The sequence below is a fragment of the Phyllobates terribilis genome, unplaced genomic scaffold (genome assembly GCF_046119375.1).
Source record: "Phyllobates terribilis strain yellow unplaced genomic scaffold, ASM4611937v1 Scaffold_4__5_contigs__length_816908805, whole genome shotgun sequence".
NCBI classification, from domain to species: domain Eukaryota; kingdom Metazoa; phylum Chordata; class Amphibia; order Anura; family Dendrobatidae; genus Phyllobates; species Phyllobates terribilis.
In genome coordinates, this window is record NW_027362764.1 from 581283115 (window position 1) to 581308561 (window position 25447).

Below are 25447 nucleotides of genomic sequence, written 5' to 3' on the forward strand. Positions count from 1 at the left end.
AGGCGGTGTCTACAGTACAACCCACAGAAGTTGCTCAGGTAGTGCAATTCATCCAGGATGGCACCTCAGTGCGAGCTGTGGCAAGAAGGGTAGCGTTGTATGTCAGCACAGTGTCCAGAGCATGGAGCCGATACCAGGAGATGTGGAGGGAGCCATAGGAAGGCAACAACTCAGCAGCAGGACCGTTACCTCCTCCTTTGTGCAAGGAGGAACAGGAAGAGAATTGCCAGAGCCTTGCAAAATGACCTCCAGCAGGCCACAGATGTGCATGTGTCTGCATAAACGGTTAGAAACAGACTCCATGAGGGTGGTATGAGGGCCCGACGTCCACAGATGGGGGTTGTGCTCACAGCCCAACACCGTGCAGGACGCTTGGCATTTGCCACAGAACACAAAGATTTGCAAAGTCGCCACGTGCTCTTCATAGATGAAAGCCGGTTCACACTGAGCACATGTGACAGTCTGGAGACTCCGTGGAGAGCGATCTGCTGCCTGCAACATCCTTCAACATGACTGGTTTGGCAGTGGGTCAGTAATGGTGTGGGGTGGTATTTCTTTGGAGGGCCGTACAGCCCTCCATGTGCTTGCCAAAGGTAGCCTGACTGCCATTAGATACCGAGATGAGATCCTCAGACCCCTTGTGAGACCATATGCTTATGCGGTTGGCCCTGGGTTCCTCCTAATGCAGGACAATGCCAGACCTCATGTGGCTGGAGTGTGTCAACAGTTCCTGCAAGATGACTGCATTGAAGCTATGGACTGGCCCGCCCGTTCCCCAGACCTGAATCCGATTGAGCACATCTGGGACATCATGTCTCGCTCCATCCACCAGCGTCATGTTTCACCACAGACTGTCCAGGAGTTGGCGGATGCTTTAGTCCAGGTCTTGGAGGAGATCCCACAGGAGACCATCCACAACCTCATCAGGAGCATGCCCAGGCGTTGTAGGGAGGTCATACAGGCACGTGGAGGCGATACACAATACTGAGCCTCATTTTGACTTGTTTTAAGGACATTACATCAAAGTTGGATCAGCCTGTAGTGTGTTTTTCCACTTTAATTTTGGGGGTGACTCCAAATCCAGGCCTCCATTGGTTAATAAATGTAATTTCCATTGATGATTTTTGTGTGATTTTGTTGTCAGCACATTCAACTTTGTACAGAACAAAGTATTCAATGAGAATATTTCATTCATTCAGATCTAGGATGTGTTATTTGAGTGTTCCCTTTTTTTTTTTGAGCAGTGTATAACCGAGTCCTGAGCTTCCATCTTCTCCAGTACCCTTACTATGTGTAGGTTATTTCATCTTAGCCTGTTTTTCTGTTTGTCCGCTTTGTTAGTAAGCATATTGATAGTTTGCTTATTTATTTTAAGATCTTTAAGCATGCATGGTACTTGGTCATCCACAGCACCCACTGTCCTCTCCTCTTCTCCCATTGTTTCATTAGTTTTTTACACATCATGCCTAATAAGGCTAATATCTTCCTTAAGTCCTCCAACTTGTATGCGAAGGACATTCAGGACTGAGCTGCAGCCATTAATGGTTGAGTATACATCTCTAAGTGTTTCTTTCTCCTCTGCGAGAACATAGTTTGGGCCCGTTGTTGTTTGTCCTCTCGAGAGGCCGTGAAAGAACCCCTGACTGCCACTGGGGGAGGGGCACCATTAAGTTGTGTGATGTTCCCCCGTTACCCTTCCCTCCGGTAACTTGCAGGGAGAATATCCCTCTGAGCGTGCGAAGAAATCCTCCTCACCTTCTCAAATCACTCCAGTTTAGCTGCAGCTGTCTGTCGCCCCTTCTCTGGCACGCGTGCTGTGAGAGGAGGTGCCATCTTCGATGCCTCAGTCGTGATCCATCTCCTTTTGATGCTTACTGTGAGTCATCTCCGGTTCTGAATTTCACTGGCGACTGCTCCCTCGGTTCCAGGCCTCTTTCCACAGAACTGGAACCAATTAGAGGGTAAGACACGGGACAGATAAAGGTAATATACCTGGATACTGAGCGGGAGAGTAGCTCCGTATGTCTGCTCTACATGGCCGTCAGAACACGCCCCCCCCCCCCCCTTGACATCCCCTTTTAAATATCCACATGACTGTAATAACCTGAATAATTAGGGAAGCAGGTTATCTAGTCTGAATTGGGCACAATATCAAAAATAAGTCTTTCCCCTCTATATTGTGTTTTTTTTTCTTTTTCTTTTGCATGTTATTTACACAAACGCCAAAAAAAGGTTTTCACATTCTCCTACATTAGGCACATGTAGATCCATCATGTAAAGAATATATATTATATAATTTTGATAAAACGCAGAGAGGCAAAAATATTTAGCTGGTCCATATCGGCTTAGATATTTCAAGGGCTAAGCTACCTGGTATATCTGAAGATAAAACCTAAATGTTTTGTACTTCCAACACAGTGGAAATGGCAAGTCGTTCAGTTTTAATTTAAACTTGGAAAGTTGTATTTATAGTTTTGAGTTATCAAATGAAATTACTAGCTAATTCCACTGTTTTGGCACACACGACATTTGTTTTTATCTTTGGCTAGGTAAGTTTCATTTCATATGTGTAGCCATTTCATCATGTTTTACATACAGTATATAGCATGGTGTTGGGAGGCAGTACTTGAAAAGTTGATGGTCATTTCTTATTGCTATGTTGACCTCATCAGATTGGTACAACTAGTTGAGACCACAAGTTGGCACAAGATCTTTGCGGCCAGAGGTTTGTTCAGTACATGACCTCTCCTTTTGTGTTTACTTGTCATGGCACCATGACTTATAATAAAAAGGATTGTACTGGTTTAGTGTTCTCTTTTGTTTGTTCATGCTGTAATATCGTTGATAGTCACCAAGTCAGCTGGCACTGAAAATTCTTGCTTTATGGTTTATTTACAGTATTTTCAAAAAAATTACTTTTTCAGGAAAATACCAGTCCCGGGTTCTTGCCGAGAGTATGCTGACGACAAGCGAATTCTTGAAGGAGATTAGCTATGAGCTAATCACAGGGAAGGTCAGCTTCTTGGCCTCACACTTTAAAAACACATCTATGGGTAAGTCATGTTCTAGGTTTCAGTAGTAATGACTGTTCGGCTCCATCCACACCGTGAGTTTCCCAGTTGAGTGTAATATTAAACCCTTCTGTAAAGAAGAAAGTACTCACTATGCCTATTTAATTCTTTTACAATGTACCTTATAAGACTACAAATTAGAAAGCCCTCGTGTTTGGCTTGCCTAAATGTTCATTTATTGATACTAGTTTAAAATTTTTAAAAATGATGCCTGAACCTAGAAAGAGACTTGTTGTATGTCGATTATAAGACCCTTCTGGTCCATGAGTGCCCCAGTAGGGTTCCACTCCATAGTAATGAAGAACTCTACTCTCCAATAGAAGTGGGTGATGTCATTGTGCAATCTCAAACAGAATATACGTGAAGTGAAGTTTCGGTCCACAACCTTGGACCTTCGTCTGACCAAACCTATTGCGAGACTAACAAAATAAAGACATCGGGTGGAACAATAGAAAAAAGTGCTATGGTTAGAGCGACCTCTGGCGCTAGGTAGTAAACCGGGAGTACCGTATAACCAACGTATCTCAACCTAGGAAGAAGCAGAGGAGGAGCTCTACTTGCATTTTACTAGTTTTTCTTGTCTAGTAGTAATTAAATGTCATTTTTCCCCTTCTCCCATGACAGCACCACCTGAGAGAGGGTATCCGCCCACCAAGGACAGGAACCTACTAAATAAAAAGGCGGTACCTCTCTTCCGGATCAGTTTTGGTTCCTGTCCTTGATGGGAGCCGCTCTAGGTGGTACCTCGTACCTGTCGTGGGGTCTGGAGTGGATCCCGGGATCGATGCGGCCTGGAGGCCGTGAAGAGACAGCAGATGGCCTTCTGTTCCCAGCCCCATCTTGCTGTACCTGGGTCTGCGTGCGGGGGAAGTGGGGGGGGGGGGCGCCTTCCGGGGTCCTCTCCCGCGTGCGCCGGGTCTGCGCACGCACTATGGTCGTGGCTGGGCGCGCCGGCAGGCAGGCCTTCCGGGTTGCGCACATGCGCGGGGTCACGCCGGAAGTCCGGGCTGCGCAGAGTCGTGTCGTGCCCTGGCGCGAGTGCGCCGGAAGCCCGGGTCTGCGCTTGCGCGGGCTACGATTTCCGGGTCATCCCCGTGCAAGTGCGCCGGGAGCTGCTGGGCTGCGCAGGAGGGATCCTGCGGCATAGCGCGCCAGTCGGCAAAAGGAAAAAAAAATAAAATAATTAGTTAACGGAAGAGAGAGCACACTGCTGCCAGAAGGGGTGGAGCCCCTTATGCTTTTAAGGAATGGGAAGCTGTCAAGATGGCAGTGTCTGCATCCCCGTCGTCATGAGTGAGGAGCCGCAGTCACCTGGGCAGCAGCTGTCACCGCCGCAGGAGGAACAGCAGCAGCCACAAGCGCCTAAACAGCGTGAACAGGTCAAGCAAAATGTGAGACAACGGGAGTCTTCCCATCATCAGAGCCACAGTAGTGGGGGTCGTACGAGTGCCGGCAGAAACGGTCAGAAGAAATCTCGTGAATCCACCTCCGCCAGATGGGAGCGTTCATGTGAACGGCAACCACAGTCTCCGGTACCCTAGTCTGAACGGCAGTGTGGTGAGTGATCTTCGTGAAAGTTCACCTTAGTAACGTGCTCTTCTCTGTCTTTTCTCTTTTCTCTTCTTTCATTTCCTTCTGGTTGTTAGGAACCAAAAAAGAGTAGTTCCAAAAATTAGAATGAGTGTGCATTATGTAAAGATAGCCTTCCCAGCTCCTACGCTAAGAACCTTTGCTCTGATTGTATACAGAAAACTATAGCGGAGGAGTCCCCTAGTTTTTCTATGGACTTAAAAACTTTAATCCAGACAGAGGTCAGGGATTCCTTAAAGAACTTAACCTCTCGTAAGAGGAAGAAGCAGAAGCGGGTTTCCTCGGACTCTGAGGAATCAGTAGAGTCCCATTTCACGAGGGGATATCCTTCCCCCTATGACCTCTCCATCGTCTTCATCAGAATCTTCGGATGATGATAGGGGGGGTAGGCCTTGTTTTTCGGTGGACAATACTGAGAAATTGGTCAAGGCTATCAGAGTGACTATGGGTATTGCCGATGCCAAAACTCCCAGAACAGTTCAGGACGTCATGTTCGGGGGCTTAGATCAGAAGAGGAGACGCACATTCCCCAGTTAACGAGAGGATCAAGACTCTTATAGATAGGGAATGGAAAAAAACAGAGAGGAAAGGCCAGCTGCCGCCTTCTTCTAAGCGGAGATACCCCTTTGAAGAGGAGGATGCGGCTACGTGGGACAAAACCCCTAAAATTGATGTGGCCATCGCAAAGTCCTCAAAAAGAGCCACACTACCCTTTGAGGATTTGGGGGCCCTAAAAGATCCGCTTGATAAAAGGGCGGAGTCTTTTTTTTAAAGCAGGCCTGGGAGTCCTCAGCAGGGGCTCTGAAACTGGCAGTGGCAGCCACCTGCACCGCCAGGTCTATTATGATCTGGCTTCAACAGTTAGAGGACCAGATCAAAGGGAATGTCCCTAGAGAGAAAATTCTGTCTACCTCTTTTGCAGGGGGCAGCTGTATTCCTTGCAGATGAATCGGCAGATTCAGTTAGGCTGGCTGCCAGGTCAGCAAATCTTTCTAGTGCAGCCCGCAGGGCATTATGGCTCAAGAGCTGGCCAGGGGATGTGCAGTCAAAATCTAAACTCTGCTCAATCCCTTGCGAAGGGGACTTTCTTTTTGGGAAGGCCTTAGATGACATCCTGGTTAAGGCAGCGGACAAGAAACATGGGTTTCCTTCTGTGTTTGCTCCCCGATATAAGAGCTCCTTTCGGAAAAGGAAATACAATCGGAGCAAGTTTCCTAGAGACCAAGGTGGTTGGAGAGACAGGAAGCCGAATAACAGAGGCTTCATGTTCGGGGGTCCATCCTCCGAGAGTATGAAAACCCCTAAGTGACAGATCTCCCCAGGTGGGAGGAAGGTTGTCCCACTTCCTTCCCGCCTGGGAAAAAATATCGTCCAGTGCTTGGATTTTATGGTTAATCAGGAGGGGGCTGAAGTTGGAGTTCAAAAACATTCCCAGGAACACACAGATTTCAGCCCCCAGAGGCCTAAGGGAGCAGATGGCCCTGCAACAGGAAGTACTCTGGTTGTGAAGGGGGTTCTGGTAGAAACACCTGTACCCGAGCAAGGGAGAGGGTTTTACGCAACTCTCTTCCTAATAAAGAAGCCTGATGACTACTTCAGAACCATTGTCAACTTGAAGAAGCTGAACGACTATCTGATTTACAGGCCATTCAAAATGGAATCAGTAAAATCGGCCATAAAAATGTTTCCAGAATGCTATATGTGCGTCCTCGATTTGAAGGACGCCTACTACCACGTCCCAATCTTTCCTGCACACCAACAGTTTTTGAGGGTAGCTGTACGGTTCGGCAAGCACATAAGGCATTTTCAGTTTGCAGCTCTTCCCTTTGGCATCTCTGGCTCCAAGGGTTTTCACAAAGATTATCCTGGAGGTCACAGCGCATCTAAGGGAGAAAGATATCCTAGTTATCCCTTACCTGGACGATTTTTTAGTGGTGAGCAGATCAAAACAGCTCTGCGCACTGGCTCTGGCAGAAGTCATGGCCAGTCTACATGGCCTGGGGTGGATGTTAAACTTAGAAAAATCGAGACTAGAACCAAAAAAGGTTGTCATTCCTGGGTCTCATTTTGGACTCTGAAAACCAGACCTGTTTTCTGCCAGAGGACAAGAAACTGAAGATCAGCTCCCTCATATCATGCGTAATCAACAATCCATCCATGACATTGAGGAATGCAATGTCTCTATTGGGTACAATGACATCTTGTATCCCAGCAGTTCAGTGGGCCCAGTTCCATACCAGACGTCTTCAGCAGGAGATCCTGACAGCCGGCTCAGAGGTCGCCTGGATGTAAGAAAATCCCTTTCGAGTTTAGTAGTCAACTCGCTGGAGTGGTGGATAAATCCGGAAAATCTATCTCTGGGGGCTCCTTGGTCTTTCCAAGTGTCGGATACGATTACGACAGACGCAAGCGCAGAAGGCTGGGGAGAGATCATTCAATACAAGGCCTCTGGTCGGACAGCGAGACTGGTCTCTCCTCTAACATGAGGGAGCTGTTGGCAGTCAGAAATGCGCTAGTAGAGTTCATTTATCTTCTTCAGGGTCATCACATCCGGATAGTGTCGGGCAACCGAACGACAGTCTCCTACATCAATCGTCAGGGGGCTACCAGATCCCTCCCTCTGATGTTAGTATTGAACCAGATCCTTCGCTTTGCGGAGAGTCATTTATTTACGCTCTCTGCGCTGCGTATAAGAGGAGAGGAGAACGTAAAAGCCGATTTTCTAAGTCGACACCTCTTGAGACAAGGAGAATGGGAATTGAATCCAGCAGTATTTCAGCAGATTGTCGGCAGATGGGGGCAACCTCAGATAAATCTGTTTGCGAACAAACACAATAGGAAGACCAAAATCTTTTGCTCCCTGAATCCAAAGGAGAAGCCGTTTGCGGTAGACGCGCTGCAAATTCCTTGGGACTTTACCCTGGCCTATGCCTTTCCCCCTCTAATGCTGATCCCTCTTATCCTGAGAAAGATCCGAGAAGAACAGGCGAGAGTTATATTGATCTCCCCGTTTGGGCCCAAGAGACCATGGTTCACTTGGATGAAGAGAATGTCCCAGGCGGATCTATGGGTTCTTCCGGACACCCCAGATCTCCTCAGACAGGGCCCAGTCTTCCATCCCCAAAGATCGGGCCTGCATTTGACGGTCTGGATTTTGAAAGGTCACTACTAACGCAGGAAGGGTTCTCTCCAGGTCTAGTTACTACGCAACTGATGAGTAGTAAGCCGGTGACTTCTAGAATCTATGGCAGAACCTGGGCTTAGTTTCTATCTACCTCGGGTCAGTCCGCCAAACGGAGGGTTCCTATTGGGGCCATCCTGGAATTCCTTCAGAAAGGCTTAAGCATGGGGTTAGCCACCAGTACCCTTAAGGTACAAGTATCGGCTCTGGGGGCACTATATAATTACCACCTAGCAGCGAATAGGTGGATCATCAGATTCATTAAAGCTTGCAGTAGATCTAGACCTATTCCTACTCCAAGGATGCCTCCTTGGGACCTTAATCTGGTTCTAGAAGCACTAACCAAGCCCCCCTTTGAGCCCTTAGAGGAAGCTTCGGAGAAAATTCTCACCTTAAAAACAGCCATGCTGGTAGCTCTAACTCCAGCTCGTAGGGTTAGTGATCTGCATGCGCTGTCAGTCAACCATCCGTTCACGCAAGTGTGTATGGATAGAGTAATCTTAAGACCTGACCCGGCCTATCTTCCAAAAGTGGCCTCTAAATTTCATAGGACACAAGTAATTACTCTCCCTTCCTTCTATCCTGACCCTAGGGATTTGGAGGAACAAAAACTTCACATTCTAGATGTTAAGAGGGTATTAGTCCAGTATTTGGAGGTAACGAAGGCCTGGAGAAAAAGTGACTCCTTATTAATTTCATTTCAGGGGGCTAGGAAAGGGCTTAAGGTTACAAGGGGGACCATAGCTAGGTGGGTCGGGGACACCATTGGCTTAGCATACTCTTCTAGCAATCTGCCAGTTCCAGAGAACCTGAAGGCCCACTCCACCAGAGCTGTAGCTGCTTCTTGGGCGGAGAAAGCGGATATGCCCATCGACATCATATGTAAGGTGGCAACTTGGTCATCCCCCGCTACATTTTACAAGCATTACCGTCTTGACCTTTCCTCTTCTACTGATCTGTCCTTTGGGAGGAAGGTGTTGCAAGCCGTGATCCCTCCCTCTGGTGTCTGATTTCTCTAAATCTCAGGTGGTGCGGTCATGGGAGAAGGGGAAAAGATCCTAGTTACTTACCGGTAACGGTTTTTACAGAGCCCATGACGGCACCCTATTAATTCCCTCCCCTTTATCACTTATGGTGTGCACTTCTTAGGGTGTTTTATTAAGAAATGTTTAGTGGCAGTTATGTAGTAACCTATTTTTCGGAGGCCCTCTCCTGCTCAAACAAAAACTGATGCGGAGGAGAGGTACCGCCTTTTTATTCAGTAGGTTCCTGTCCTGGATACCCTCTCTCAGGTGGTGCTGTCATGGGCTCTGTAAAATCCCGTTACCGGTAAGTAACTAGGATCTTTCCTTAAAATGTTTTGGCTATGAGCTCACAATAAGGAGCATGGGGTATCACAAAGTGGTTTCAGAAAGTCCAATATTTAGATCTGACCACAGTATTTAAAATTGCTCTTGTATATTATTTAATTTTTTTTTTAACTAGGTGATGATTTGGACAAGCTGTTGGAGAAGATTCAGAAGAAAAGAGGGGATAATGTCGTTATTCCTTTTAATGGAGACGTAAAAGAATGCATCTCGTCGCTCGAGGCGGCCAGCATGATCCCTACACAGGGCAGAGGTACTATTCTGCTAGTATTTTTATTATATTTTTTCCCCAAGTTATCTATTAATTTTAAAAATATTAATGAAATATCTTCTAACCAATAAAGTATGTCATTTTTTTTTATTTGTGAGGACTTTAAAAAAAAAAGAAAAAAAAAAGTGTGTGCACTTTTTATTTCAGAATGAGATTATCAGGCATTTATAAAGGGAATCTCTAGTTCTGTCTCTTTTAATAGTTGCAGCAGAGGGAGCCATCAACATCTCACACGCTCTTAGCCTTTATGGCTAGTACAAAAGATTTCTCCTAGTACTCATTAAAGTTTATACTGTGTGAATGTGTAAATATATAGCATCTCTCATGATATATAAAATAATGTATAATATAATAATTTGGGGGTGTATCTTGCATTTTGACTCACGGAAAACAAATAATTATAAAATTAATTATTTTTATTTATTTATTTTTTATAGAATAACCTATATTTTTACTTCAAAATTTTTCATTTTCACAAGTAAGGAGCCCTCACAACTTTACTCTTCGCCCTCCTCCCTCAAAGTATGGCAAACAATTGTTTGGACATATAGCAGGATTCTGAAAAGTGTCAATAGGCTTTTAGAGATCCGCAAATGAGATTTGGCACTTGAAAACCGTTCCATCATTTCAACCCACAAGTATTTCCTAAAATGTAAATCTGACCTTAAATTTTGATAGGTGCTTGAAGACCTTTAAACTTGACCAAGCTCCAATACAAAAAAAAACATTGAAACAATATACCTATTGTATGAAAACTTCCATAAAAAATGTAGTTCTCTTTTGTAGCTGTCCAGTTTCAAAAATAAAACCTAAAACGGACATTTCATGCACAATGTAAGAGCTGAAAAATGTATTTAGAAAAAAAAAAAGTGAAGATGGATTCATTATGTTACAGGCTGCAGTACAGAAAGCTTCCAGATATACCAGTCTCAGCTGATGGTTGCTCGGAAGCTTCTGTCCCAGGTGTGCGTCATCGCAGATAGTGGAAATCAGTGTCTTGATCTAGGCCGTTTCAGCAAAGTGGACTTTCTAATCGTTGTCCCTCGCTCAGAAGTTCTGGTTCAGCAGACCCTTAACAATATCAGACTTTCAGGTAAGACTTTGATATTACAGAAAACAAAATATCATCCACTACATTTTGTTATAGGAACTATGACTAAAGCCTAATTAAAAAAGCACTCCCACTAGCTTTTTATTCATTAAATGTGTATGTATATGCATGTAATGTAGTGTATTAATGTACTCGCCTACCACTGTTCTCTCCGGTGTCCAGCGCCTTTCTTCTGCTTCTTAGTGACGTCACTGCAATAGCGACTAGTCAGCTTGTCCTGTGATCTCTGCTTAAAGGGGTTTTCCTACAAGCAGAAATTCATTATAATTAATAGAACTTGTAGTTATAATTTCCACAATTGGATGTGTTAAAAAAAAAAAAAAAAATGTTCCTGTGCTGAGATAATCTTATAAATGTGCCCCTGCTGTGTACTGTGTAATGGCTGTGTCTGACCGTGTATGGAACATGGTCTGATCATACCACATCTCCTGGGCTGGGGAGGAAGAGAAAGAGTATACAGACATTACAGCACGGGATCACAGAGGATTCATTTTGTGAGGTAAAACCTTTCCCTGCCTGTTATTAAGCAATGTTTTACTTCCCCGCCCAGGAGATGTGGTATGATCAGACCATTTTCCTGTACTGTCACACAGCCATTACACAGTACACAGCAGGGACACATGTATAAGATTATCTCAGCACAGGAACATTTTATTTAACACATCCAATTGTGGAAATTATTATTATTCCAAGATATATTGATTAAAATGAACTTTTATTTGTGGGAAAACCCCTTTAAGCCGGAAGACTCTTTTCCAATGAAAGCCCATAGAGCCTCATCCTGACACTCCATAGGCTTTCATTGTAAAATTGACTTCCAAGTCACACACAGCACAGCGTTACCTGGCCAGTCTGCAGAAAGGTTATCTAGCTAGCTTTGTAAGTAAAGCTTACTGATTAATAACACCGTTTATATCAAATGTTTTTATTGTCTTTATGTATCTTGGCCATAATGGAGTGCTGCTGCGCTTTATTTTTACATCTATTGTGCAGTTTCTGCAGCTAGCACCTGTTCACACTTAGGATGTGCTGGTCAGTTTTCTTATTATAGGTTACTATAGGAGGTTGTAACTGCCTCCTGTTTGACCTTGCACTCCCCCCATTTAATCAGCAGGTGATGTATATTCTACTCTACCAGCCCATTTAAATTGTAGGTGTTTTAGCTCTGAAGTGACGTGTTCTGTCCAGAGTTATAGGCTTATAGTCCCAGGAGAGGCATGTAGGCAGAGTAGTACCCATCAGACGGGAGGTCACCTTGCAGCGGTTGATGGGCACACATGAATTGGCCAATTTATGCGCTAAGAACCTCCATTTTTTGTAAGTAAAGCTTACTGAGTAAAAACAGTTTAGATCAAATGTTTTTATTGTCTTTATGTATCTTGGCCATAATGGAGTGCTGCTGCGCTTTCTTTTTACATATATTGTGCAGTTTCTGCAGCTAGCAACTGTTAACACTTAGGCTGTGCTGGTCAGTTTTCTTATTACATAGCTAGCTATCTCTGTCATGTGTATGTATATATAGGTTTGTATGTAATTTTAAATAGCAAAAATGTAATTTTTTTTTCTAATTACCTGCTTTTCTAAGCCTGTAAAGTGATGCGTATGTGACATATTTTCAATATAGATCTTTATTTTTTCATTTTGACAGGCGTGTTGACAGATTTGGGACTAGAGGAGTCGGCATGTGTAAATCAGCAAGCTGAAAAATATGTGTTACGATTTGATGGGGATGTCGTGGCCAAATTTGATGCTTTTATGAGAAAAGTGAAGCAAAATCCTTACACACTGTTTGTACTTATACATGACAATAGCCATGTGGACCTAACAAGGTAACTGTTCTGAAAAACAAAAAGGAATCTGTCTACGGCAATTTTGTACTTCATAGATGTAGTGCTAGTAGCAATCAACTGAATTGAGATTGAGACTGGAGTTGCCAAGTGGTCCGTGCACTTAAATCTTTTTCTTTTCAACATAAAAACTACTCTGCATCAACATAGACTTTGGGTTATTTTCAGTTGATGCTGTCTCTTTGCTCTTGTAGAAGTCTGACTGCTAAAGTATACTGTACTATGTTCTTACCTAATCAGAAAGGATCATTTTATTGAATATAATCAACCCTCACTAATTGGGAGATAACAATTTGTTACCCGTTAAATTTCAGATTGCTGTAAAAGTAACTGTTGAAATTTTTATTTCAGAAGTCAGTAGTATACATAAAAATAAGAAACTTTTGTCATGTACCTTATAAGAGAAATCTGCTGTTTTTTGTCATACGGGACTTATCGATCATTTACAAAATTCTCAATTTCCTGGTCAAATCTGTATTCCGTGAAGACAGTCATGTTACTGACATAAGAGATGACAGTTGGTGCTGATAATATTCTATGTATACGGGAAGTGGTAGGAGGAGCTCTGCCTCTAGCTCCTCCTTCCTTTTCTTATTCCTCTAGAATCTGATCAGTAGCACCTGCCATCTCCTGCCTTCACTGAATACAGATTTTACCCGGGAATTGAGCATTTTGAGAATGAACAATCAGTTTTGTCCAAGCAAGAAGCAGATTTCTCTGATAAGATATGTTACAAAGTTTCTTATTTTTATGTGTATTATCGATTAATGAAATAAAAATGAAAACAGTGATTTTTCTTGGAGCACTTTCAGCTGAAATTGAGAGCGCATCAACCATGACAGCGACCTCATTCAGATGGGTCCCAGCTCTAACATTCTTCTACAATAGGAGAATTGCTGCTCTATGGGACAAACCTTCAAAATAGGTGGAAACCAGCTGGAATCTGCACTGATCACTCCTAAACAGATGTTCCAGGAATTTGTTACAAGTTATCACATCCATACAGATATATTAATTCTATTTTTTACAGTTGATTTGTCACTGTATAGGCAGAACTGTTTATAACATGTCAGATCATTTTAACTGTATCAGCTGACCTAATGTATTTCTCTTCAGTGCATTATCGGGGGCATTGCCTCATGGAGATCCCAGCCAGGGGCTTTGTGACCGGATTATTAATAGTTGTGAAGTGCAAGAAGCGCTGAATCTCATTATGCTGCAAGTTAGTGCCTTCCCTTACGCCTTACAGACGCAGCAGTCTAAAATCCTCTCCAGCAATGAGGTGCATTGGATTCAGCCAGAGTTGGTGGTAAGGAAACTTTGATATTATTTGTTCCCTGCTTTGACATGTTCTTTACTCAGGATGAATTTGGCCACCATCCTAAAATTCACGCTGGTCTATTGCGTGTTCCAGGAAACCTGGAATTTCCTGTCTATTAGAAGTCCAAAACCTGTTCTCAACTGTCAGGTTAATATTTTGGTTAGTTTCAAAATTAATGTCACTAAGGAAATCTTGGCCCCTCAAGTCCTAGAAAGACAATGATCATATTGTTAGATGATGGCATATTATATCTAAGCTAATGTTTTGGAATATGCACATATGCCAGTAAGTATAAAAGACAGGAAACCTAAAAAATAAGTCTGAATACGTGAAAATGAAAAGCTTTTGAAATTTAGTTTTATTTTCAAATTTACACACCTGTCCCGACACTACATTTTAATATGTTCTGCAAAATATAAATGCCAAGCAATTGAACTTGTGTCTCACAAATGTTGCTCTTTGCTGTTAGGAAAGAAAATTAAAATCTTAAAAGCTATATAGAAAACAATCAGTAACACAACACAAAGTTCACTCTTCAGTTTTAGGCTAAAGTCTTGTTAAAATGGTTGTTTCACCATTATATTCATTGTGTAGATCAGGAAAATTAAGTCCCCGATTCTTCATTGCCTCTGCGCCTATATTTTTACCCAATTCATTTTATTAGTGCTTGTTTTTTTTTTTTTTTTTAAGTTCATCCTATATGCACTCATCTGTGTTTTTGTTTTTTTTCCCGTTTCCGCTCTATGGGCAGAGTCTAGCAATTTCAGATGCATTCGCCTGACTCCTCAACTACAACTTTTTCAAGTCCTATAATTTGATGCAGTTTCACTCCAATCAAACACACACTCCCTATGTGTGTGTGTGTGTGTGTGTGTGTGTGTGTGTGTGTATATGTATATATATATATATATATATATATATATATATATATATATATATATATATATATATATATATATATATATATATATATATATATATATATATATATATATAATATTTTAATTATACTAGATGGTGGCCCGATTCTAACGCATCGGGTATTCTAGCATATGTCTCCCGACCCTCCTTTATAATGCCCCATGCAGGAAGTCACATCCCCCCTATATAATACCCCATGCAGGATGTCACATCTCTCCATAGTGCCCCATGCAGGCTGTCACATCCCCCGTATATAATACCCCATGCAGGATGTCACATCCCACCATAGTGCCCCATGCAGGAAGTCACATTCCCCCTATATAATACCCCATGCAGGATGTCACATCCTCCCATTGTGCCCCATGCAGGTCCCCTATGGCCCCATACAAAAAAAAAAAATCCAATACTCACCTCACTGCTTCTCTGGACTCCAGCGTAGCCGGCATATTCCCGCTGTGCGCTGTGACCGCTCAGGAGAGAGCGCGGTGTAAAGACGTTATCGCGCCCTCTGACCTGAGACGTCACAGAGCTGCTGCGGAAGACAGAGGAGCTGCTGCGCAGGCACGGGGAGGGGTAAGTATGACGCCGGGTGCCGGGGTCCTGATCGAGCGGGGGGAGGGACGGGAGGAGAGGGGAAAGGAGGGGAGGGGCGTCACACTTGTCCTCGGGAGATAAGCGGCCGTAGCCACTGATCTTCCGACGATAGCAGCATGTAGGTAAGCGGCGCCTGCTTTCGGGGGACTTGTGCTGCGAGCAGCCGGCTGCATCGCCGCTGACCTCCGTGCCACACATGAGCCGCTAATGGCCGCCATGTTTTTCTGAAATGCCGCGTCGCTGATTGGTCCGGCCGCGGCCAATCAGCGACCCGGGATTTCCATGACTGACTGACTGACTGACTGACAATTATATATATATTTTAGTACGTCAAAATTTTCAAAATTTTGGGTGCAATTTATGGGGACAAAATGCCAAGTCACAAAAACTGTTCAAGACCAGAAAAAGCCCAGTTTTTATTTTATTACAAATTCATGAATCGTGTTCGCTGTTTTGATGAAAAACAGCAACTAATACCCAAGACAAAGAAAGAAAGTGACTTTAAAGCCCCTAATCATCTTTTGTGGTGTTTTGTGTTTTGCATGTTGAAGAGTAACATTTGTTTGAAAATGGTCTGACCTTTAGGCAGCAATATTATAAAGCAGGAAGAGCTCATCAGGTTCATTAAACATTATTGTAGGTAAAGTTTCAGTAAAATTTGTGTTCATTGAAATCTGTGTTTTGTATGCAGGAGTCTAAAAAGCGGTCCTATTGAGTGATGTAGGACTGTGCATGCAATGATAGCTGTCAGTCAAGTAGGAATGCCTACTGGACTCGCATGCGTACAAACACTGAGGATTTCAATCAATAAAATAGTTTCTCAAGCCACTGTAGGTAAACTTGCATGCAGTTTTTGAAGGCTCTCAGTAGGGAAGTTGTTCCAGATATCTTGGAGAACTAACCACAGATCTTATGTGGATTTAAGCCCCCGTCTCACATAGCGAGATCGCTGCTGTGTCACGGTTTTGGTGACGCAACAGCGACCTCACCAGCGATGTCGCTATGTGTGACACTTTGCAGCTATCAGGCCCCTGCTGTGAGGTCGCTGATCGCTGCAAAGTGTCCTGGACCATTTTTTGGTCGTTGCCCTCCCGCTGGTCAGCACACATCGCTGTGTGTGACCAGCGGGAGCAGCGATCAGGCTGGTAACCATGATAAACATCGGGTTACTAGGGGCACACGCGCACTTAGTAACCCGCTGTTTATCATGGTTACGAGCCTGCTAAAGTGAGCGGTAACCTCCCGCTCACCGTAGCAGAGTGGTAACCATGATAAACAACGGGTTACTAGGTGCGCGTGTGCCCCTAGTAACCCGATGTTTACCATGGTTACCAGCCTGCTCCTGCTTCAGCAGGCTCGTAACCAGGAGCAGGACATCGTGGAAAGATTCTTTCCACGATGTCGCTGCTCCCCTGTCCGTTGGTGAGCCTGCCTGTTTGACAGCTCACCAGCGACCACATAGCAACGATCCCTGACAGGTCGTATCGTTGTCGGGATCTTTGCAGCGTCGCTAAGTGTGACGGGGCCTTTAGTCTTGTGCAAATCTTTCTTAATGTAATCCCAGACGGATTCTTTGTTGTTCAGGGCTCTGTGGGTGACATAATCACTTCCAGGATAACCTGTTGTTCTTTATGCTGAATATAGTTCTTAATGAAAATTGCTGTATATTTGGGACCTTTGTCCCACTACAGAATAAATTTGGATAATCTATCAAGGAGAAACATGAATATGACTACGAAATAAGAAAAATCATTCACTTCTTTGGACAATTAACAAAAAAAAATTTTGAAAAACAGTATGGATGATCCAAACAATGTAAAGAAACAAAAAAATGATAGTCAAGGGGTGAAGAACCCGAAGATCCCAAGGTATGGTTCAGTGCAAGTGAAAGTATAAAGAAATATCAACTAAAAATAAACTAATGGTGATCCTCAGTGAGTGGCACCAGCCAGACGTTTTGCACAGCGTGTTTCATCAGGGGTCAATAAATTTGAGCCAATCAGGCTCTTCTGTGATGGTATTGTATGATGGATAAGCATCTGCCTGTATTTCTCATTATTGAGGACACCATTCATTTTTGACCAAATTCCAACTTGTTTTGCTGAAATGCAGCCCCAAATTAGCAAGGAACCTCCGCCATGCTTCACTTTTGCCTGCAGGCACTTATTGTACGTTCCACAACCCTTCTATAAACAAACTTCCTTATGTTACAGCCAAATATTTCAAATTTTGACTCCTCAGTTCAGAGCACCTGCTGCTATATCTGTGCACTCCAGTTGTTATGTTTTCATGCATAGTTGAGTCACTTACCTTTGACATGGAGACTAGGCCTTTCTTTTTTTGGCTACGATTTTTCCATGAAGAGTAATTTTGGCCAGACTTCACTGAACAGTAGATGGGTGTAGATAGGGATCATTGGTTGCTGCCAGTTTTGAGTTGATGGCACTGCTGGACATTTCCTGATTTCAAAGGGAAGGAAGCATGATGGGTCTTTCAGCTGCTCCACTAAGTTTTCTTGGTCATCCACTGCAAGTATAATCCTTAATGGTGCCCATTTCTTCGTGGAGCTTCAAATGCTTGAACGGCACATTTTAAAACTCCAGTCTACTTTTGAAATTTTTGCCTGGGAGAGATCTTGCTTATGTAGTAGAACTAATGTATCTTGTTGCTGTGATCAGTCTTGCCATGGCGTATCATCTTTGACATTAAATGATTTTTCACAACCTCGCCTTTTGTAGCAGAGTTTGGCTGCTCCCCATCCAATGTAAAGCCTTGAGCACAGCGGTTTCTGTTAATGACTGTGTATCACCTAGTATATGATAATGGTGATCATTATCAACTACTTAGTATATTTGATTACTCATACACATGACTATAATCCTACAAAATCCTTGACTTTGTGCGTTGTACCTAGAAGAATTGATGCTGTTTTGAATGTGAAGGGTGGTTACACTATTTGATTTAGTTTTCTCTAGTGTTCATTCCCTTTGCTTTATTAATTGATAAAAATCCTAAATGTCGACCTTTTTATAAGTATTCCTACTTTGCAGTGTTTTCTTCCTCACTTGCCTAAAGGCTTTGCACAATACACTCTACTGAACTTCTCTATACCATGCTGTCCACAAATTGGACTACATGTATGAGATGTGTTCCCTTTTTAAAGGGTTATTACTAGTGTTGAGCGAGTATGTTCTATTAACCCTTTCGCCGAGTATGCTCGGGCCGAGCTCCGAGTATTTACAGCTGCTCGGTGATGTTTAAATCGCTCCCGTGTGCATGATTTGCAACTGTTTGACAGCTTTATTACATGTGAGGAATGTCTATTTCTTACACATTCCTCACATGTAATAAAGCTGTCAAACAGTTGCAAATCATGCACATGGGAGAGATTTCAACCATATCACCGAGCAGCTGTAAATACCCGGAGCTCGGCCGAGCATACTCGGAACAGAACATACTCGCTCAACACTAGTTATTACCAAGATAGGGGATAATGTAATATTGGGGGTACAACTGCTCGGACCCCCAGAAATTCTGAGAACAGGACTTTAGAACTCAGGAACTAGGCTCTGCAGAATACCATATTAGGTGGATCATCTGTTCATATTTTTGACCTCTGCTCCATTCATTGTCTATGGGACATCCATAAAAAAACAACAGTGTTTCTGGGAGTCCCATAGACAATGGAGTGGAGGTCTAGCATGTGCACCTCCAGCTGGGATAGAGAGCCCTCTTTCTCGGGATCTTTACAGGTCCCATCAGTGGAACCATCAGTAATCAGAAAGTTCCCTTTACCTAGAGTAAGACTATGGTTTTATGGTCTTGGAACAAAGCTTTAACATGAGATGTCGCCTCCTGGTGTTTAACGCTTATACCATTAGGCCTGGGCTGCTCGGTGACTTTTTGTAGTACTACTGATTTGATTTTAACTATTCAGCTTCAGCTGGTGGTGACACATGTCAAGTGCCTCTCCGCACAGGCAGCACCTTGCATAGAGATCCTCAGATGATAGAAATTTCTTTCTGTCTTGGTGGCAAGGGCCAGAGCATCTGCTGACGCATGGCAATATGTAGCCAAAGCAAGGATGTCAAACTTAAACACACAGAGGGCCAAAATGAAAAACTTGGAAAAAGTTGCAGGCCAACCAGTATACAGTATAATAGGCCCCACATAGTCCTCCATACAGTATAATGGCCCCACATAGTCCTCCATACAGTATAATGGCCCCACATAGTCCTCCATACAGTATAATGGCCCCACATAGTCCTCCATACAGTATAATGGCCCCACATAGTCCTCCATACAGTATAATGGCCCCACATAGTCCTCCATACAGAATAATGGCCCCACATAGTCCTCCATACAGAATAATGGGCCTCACATAGTCCCCCATACAGAATAATGCACCCCCCCATAGTTCTTCGTACCGAATAATGGGCCTCACATAGTCGTCCATACAGAATAATGGGACCACATAGGAGTGGCGGTTATGGTGTCGCACGCCAAATCTAACCGCCCTGTGAGCCAGATTTGGCCCACGGGCTGGAGTTTTACATGTGTGCGCTAAAGTAAAAGAAAGTAAGAAGCTTCTATATTGACAGCTACCAGAAGGGGAAGAAAACTGAATCTTACTAGCGCCTGCCCCCAGCAGCACAGATAAGCAGATGGAGGATACAAGAACTTGTGTATTGTCTGATAGAAATACTGTAAATTTTCTATGGCTTTTACCAGCTGATCAAGATTTTTTTGTATAGAAATTAATGAGAACTCTTAAAACTCCATTTAAGAGTCTAAATCTCCTCTTCGTTCTGTCTTTTAGGAGGAAGAAGCAAATGAAGATAAACTTTACTTTGGCATCAATGAATACAGTAAATCTCTTCAGTGGGGCATAACAAGTCCGCTTCTTAGATGTGACGAAACATTTGAGAAGATGGTGAACGCATTACTGGAAAGGTGATGCAATAACTTGATAAATTTGTTACATAGATCTAAAAGATACAGTTGGAACCAATTTTTTTTATTACCTGCATTCCTGAGACGGCCAATCAAATTATAATACTTATCGTTTGTTGTAGGCACCCAAGGTTGCACAGCATGGTGATACGATGTTACCTCCTCATTCAGCAGTATTGTGAAGCTCTTATGGCTCTAACTACCATGGCTTCACTGAGAGATCACACTACACCAGAGACCCTGAGCATCGTGGATGACCTCCTCAGCTCCCCTGGAAAGGACAAAAGTGGGCACGGTCACATGCTCCTCATCCGGGTTCCTTCAGTACAGCTGGCAATCTTGGCAAAGGAAAGACTGCAGGATGTGAGAGACAAACTAGGACTGCAGTATCGTTTTGAAGTGCTGCTTGGGAATCCTTCTTCCGAACTCTGTGTTGCGAAGCACTTTATTACCAGATTAAAGGTGAGGGAATTTTTAAGGAAAATCAAGTCACCTAGTAAACTTGTAGATTTAGTAATCCTGCACAAATGACAAATTTTGTGCAACTTTAGCCAATTTTGCATCACTTTGCACGCACTGTTTTATTTTGGCACACATTGGAACATTTTACACGATGACTTTTAGCTAAGAAACATTCGGGGGAAGAGAGGGAGGATGATGAGTTATGCGTGACAACTGCCTGAAACACATTGTTTAAATCAAGTTTTCGTTTTGTTAATTTTATTTTCATTTGCATATTATAATGTATAAATGTTTATTTAAAAAATCTTGCAACTTTCACATTTGGCCACTGGGGCTTTTTCTTTTTTTTAACTTCAATACATGTATTTGAGGCTAAAAATCTGTTTCACAATTGGGTTACATTAAAAATTTAGCAGCTTGTTTTTTTTACAGGCCTTTTGTTTCCCTGCACATTCAACATTGATGTGGTCCATGGTACTAAATCTGAGAGGCGCTCAATAAGACAGGAAGTTAGTAACTTATCTGTCAGACCATTATAGCGGGCTCACTTACTGATTCTCAATTTTCTCTCATTTTGCAGTCAGTAATAGCGAATGCAACACAGAGGCTATAGAAAGCAAATTGTTCAAAATATTTAATAAAACCCAATTACTAATATTAATATTTAGCCCGAATTACATGCATTTAAATGCAACAAAAAATGTCTCCAAAAGGTAGAGAACCACTAAAATGAAGCCATAGTAATTTATTTTTTTATGCTGCTGTTTTACATTTTATGGTTTGATTTGTTTATTAACCCTATCAATGCTTTGTTGTAGGTATGGAGGGGATGCGATGAGGAAGACTGGGTCCCTAAAACCTTTAAGGATCTTGAAGGCCTACCTTGTATTTTATTTCTCACTGGCAAGGATCCCCTTGGAGAAACTTTCCCAAGGTAGATGAATTAGTTTATTTATAGTTCTCATGTACAAATGGAAATGATTTTTCTACTTTGTGATAAATGTGCTATTCATTTTGTGCTTCAGATCTCTGAAATACTGTGATCTCCGGCTGATTGACTCCAGCTTTTTATCCCGAACGGCACTTGAACAGGAAATTGGCCTGGCTTGTTGCTATGTTTCAAAAGAAGTCATCAGAGAGCCCACAACTGTTCTGGATTTAAGTGATAAAGACATTGATAAGGTTAACGCCGTTGAGAATGACTCCGAGGAGCTGTTTATAGATCTAGACAGACCTCCGAGTACTGGCAGTGAGGTCACTGGAACTTCAGGTTAGGATATTTCAGTACTGAATTGCCTTTGTGGGTATGAAATGTTTATTAACGAGGGTTTTTCACCACCACAAAAATAAAGTTGTATAGTAACTTATGGTCGAAGTATCTTTAGAAAATACTTTGCTGTCTAGAAGGTGGAACACTTTATCAGAGTATTTTGAACCTTTTTGACCTTGACCTTTTAATGCCTTTTATTTGCTATAGGTTCAATCGCAGAAAATGGAGTTAGTTCCTCCAGTGCAGCTGACAGAACACAGAAGCAGCCATCAAACCTTGACTTCCACAATGTTGCAAACAGCTCAGTGGATGAAGGCACATACCCCAATTCCACAGCCAATGATTGTAAACCAGAATGTGATTCTCATGGACCACAAATAGCCAGCAGCACAACATCTAAACTGTCCTCTTCGTCATCACAAGCCTACCAATGGGGTCACCAATCTGAGAACAAGAATAGGACGTTTAACTTGGCCTTACCCCGTATTGTGGTTCTGTCAAGAGCTTCTTATCAGCTCTTGGCTTGCCATAAAAATGGACAAACTCCCACTACAATTTCTCTTTTGCCCCATACTGATGTGAGCTGGTCAAGATCATTAAGACCTGTAATATCTAAAGACTTGAGCAGTGAAGAACAGTCACTTTACTACAGAAAGTGGACAACAGCCAGGCAGCACCATGCTGATTTTGTGAACTCAAGCGAGCCCATGGGAACAAGGACTATCTATCCACGTCGTCTACTCCTGACTGGACCCCCCCAGGTTATTGCTCGCACAGTATTGTTTGTTTGCACATATCCGATTTTAACGCTTTTCGGTGATTCTAAAATTGCCACAGGTCTGTACCTTCCAACATCTCCAGGGAGTATTTACAGCATGTATATGGAGCCCTTTTTTTTTACTGTTATGATAAATATTTGTGCCAAACAGGTTTGTAGAGTGGATTGTATCGTTCCTATAGATAAAAGCTTTGTCATGTCATTTTTATTTATTTATATTTTTTTTAAAGGTTGGTAAGACTGGTGCCTACTTACAGTTCCTTAGGATCCTCTATCGCATGTTGATTCGACTTCTGGAAGTAGATGTCTACGATGAAGCAGAAATAAATGCAGGTAGGTAGTTTTGTGTTCAGGAGTGACTGTTTCAAGTCCAAATACATTTATAACTGTGAAAACAGAGTTACTCATAAGCAGGTTTGTCACACAAATTTAAAATATAAAATTTACACTTCATTAAATAGATCTTTGACCTGATGGTTTTGATGAAAAATTCACATCAGATTGGCTGTGTAAGGTCATGGCCCCACGATCAGTATTTGGTCAGTATTCGGTCAGTAATTTTTCTCAGAAGTGGGAGCTAAAACCAGGTGAGGAACAATCCGAGAAAAGGTATAATACAAACAAGTCACCAATTCTGCATTTATCACCCACTCCTGGTTTTGGCTCCCACTCCTGAGAAAAAATACTGACCAAATACGGACAAAATACTCCTGGTGGGGCTGCGGCCTAAATCTGATATTAAAAGGAGTTCAGCAATAGAATGAAATAGCCCATAAGTCCTTGTATTCAGTCTCCTCCCACCCACCCACCCAGCCTGACTGACAGCTGCGGCTTGTACTGGGCAGTGAGAGATCTCAGCAGCAGGGAGGAGAGACGGTGAACTGTTAGTAATGCTAAATTGGCAGAGAATGCGTTAATGATTCATATGGTATTATAAAGCCATTTCTTACTTGGATTTTTATAGTAAATACACCATCCTTATCAGGGCTAAGATATTTTTTTAGTATAATGCTGACAAATCTGCTTTAAATCAGACATCAAATATAATTGATGACGTTTATAAGGCACTATTGGTGGTCTAGATGTCAGTCAGAAAATCCTTTGTCGTTTCTTGATGTGTCTATTAAGACACCAAATTTGTTGTGTTATGTTACAATGCAGCAGGCTAAACGTTTTTTTTTCTTAAACTGAAATAGCTAAAATGTGCTAGTAAACTAGTGATTACCTTATTATCATATGCTATGTATGTTAGAGATTGTCTGATTGCCATCATTTTAGTGATCATACTAAAAGTGCAACGTGTGGAAACCTTCCCTTTGTGGTGTCCTACAGAAAACAACTTGGATACCTTATTGTGCTATAGCCATCTGTTCTGTTAAGTAGGACTGCAGGTAGGGTGTCATGGTTGTAATACACCCAATAATAAGCCTTATTATAATACACAATTGCATTATTTGCCTTCTGAACCATGGAGGTAAGGTCACCCATTAACTTTCAAAATTCTTTTTATTAGGGGATTTTTATAGTATAGGGGACAAGGGTCAGGAAATGGATGCAGGGAAAGGAAAGGAAACCAAATAAAGGAAAGGAGAAAATGGGGTAGGGAGGAAGAGGAGAGGAAAAAAAAAGGGAAATGAAGACCATCTTAACATAGTTGCACCACAACGTTAACATACAAAGTTCAAACACAACTTAGAATGAAGTATAGATAAAAGAATTCTGGTAAAGTGATTAAACATCATATAAAGAGGCTTCTCTTGCTTGGAGGAAAAATTGAGTTCCAAGAGGACCTTTTGGAATTATATTTAGGTAGAAAGTTATTCCTTAACCCCTTTACAGCCTGTGACGTATTAGTACGCAGAGGCTGTAATCCCCCGGTTCATTGAGGGCTCCAGCGCTGAGCGCTCACTGAACCGAGCACATGTCAGCTGATAATTGCAGCTGACATGTGCCCGCAACAGCCGCGTGTGGAATCGCGATCCACCCGCGGCTGTTAACATGTTAAATGCCGCTGTCAATCTCCGACAGCGGCATTTAACGCGCACTTCCGGGAAGCGCGTCCTAAGCCCTGCCCATCGGCGACCCAGTCACGTGATCGCGGGTCACCTATGGGTGGTGCTCATAGCACAGGACCATTTCTGCTGCATACAGGGGATCTGCTGATCCCCTGTATCAGAGGCGATCGGACAGTTGCTGCTTCTAGTCTCCTATGGAGACTATAGAAGCATGCAAAAAGTGAAAAAAAAAAGTTTTTAAAAATATAAAAGTTTAAATCACCCCCCTTTCGCCCCATTCAAATTAAAATAATAAAAAAAAAAAAACCCCTACATAGACATATTTGGTATCGCCGCGTTCAGAATCACCCGATCTATCAATATAAAAAAAGAATTAATCCGATCGGTAAACGGCGTAACGAGAAAAAAATTCTAAACGCCAGAATTACGTGTTTTGGTCGCCATAAAATGCAATAACGGGCGATCAAAACATCGGATCTACCCCAAAATGTTATCAATAAAAACGTCAGCCCGGCGCGCAAAAAATAGGTCCTCACCCAGCCCCAGATCCCGAAAAATGGAGACGCTACGGGTCTTAGAAAATGGCGCTATTTTTTAAATTTTTTTTACCAAATTTTGGAGTTTTTTTTCACCACCTAAATAAAAAATAGCCTGTACATGTTTGGTGTCTACGAACTCATAATGACCTGGAGAAT

At 42.6% G+C, this 25447-nt stretch overlaps 1 protein-coding gene across 4 annotated transcripts in view; it reads left to right on the forward strand.

The window, feature by feature from the left end:
• GREB1L (GREB1 like retinoic acid receptor coactivator) overlaps positions 1-25447 on the forward strand; it is a 148069-nt gene that overhangs the window by 108100 nt on the left and 14522 nt on the right. For all 4 annotated transcript variants that reach the window (XM_073679136.1, XM_073679138.1, XM_073679137.1 and 1 more), the window contains exons 14-24: positions 2925-3053; positions 9328-9462; positions 10376-10573; positions 12240-12420; positions 13555-13747; positions 20094-20227; positions 20350-20689; positions 21508-21623; positions 21715-21959; positions 22167-22720; positions 22968-23070. In XM_073679136.1, coding sequence (XP_073535237.1) covers positions 2925-3053; positions 9328-9462; positions 10376-10573; positions 12240-12420; positions 13555-13747; positions 20094-20227; positions 20350-20689; positions 21508-21623; positions 21715-21959; positions 22167-22720; positions 22968-23070 — 2328 coding nt within the window. The remainder of the gene's footprint in view (positions 1-2924; positions 3054-9327; positions 9463-10375; positions 10574-12239; positions 12421-13554; positions 13748-20093; positions 20228-20349; positions 20690-21507; positions 21624-21714; positions 21960-22166; positions 22721-22967; positions 23071-25447) is intronic.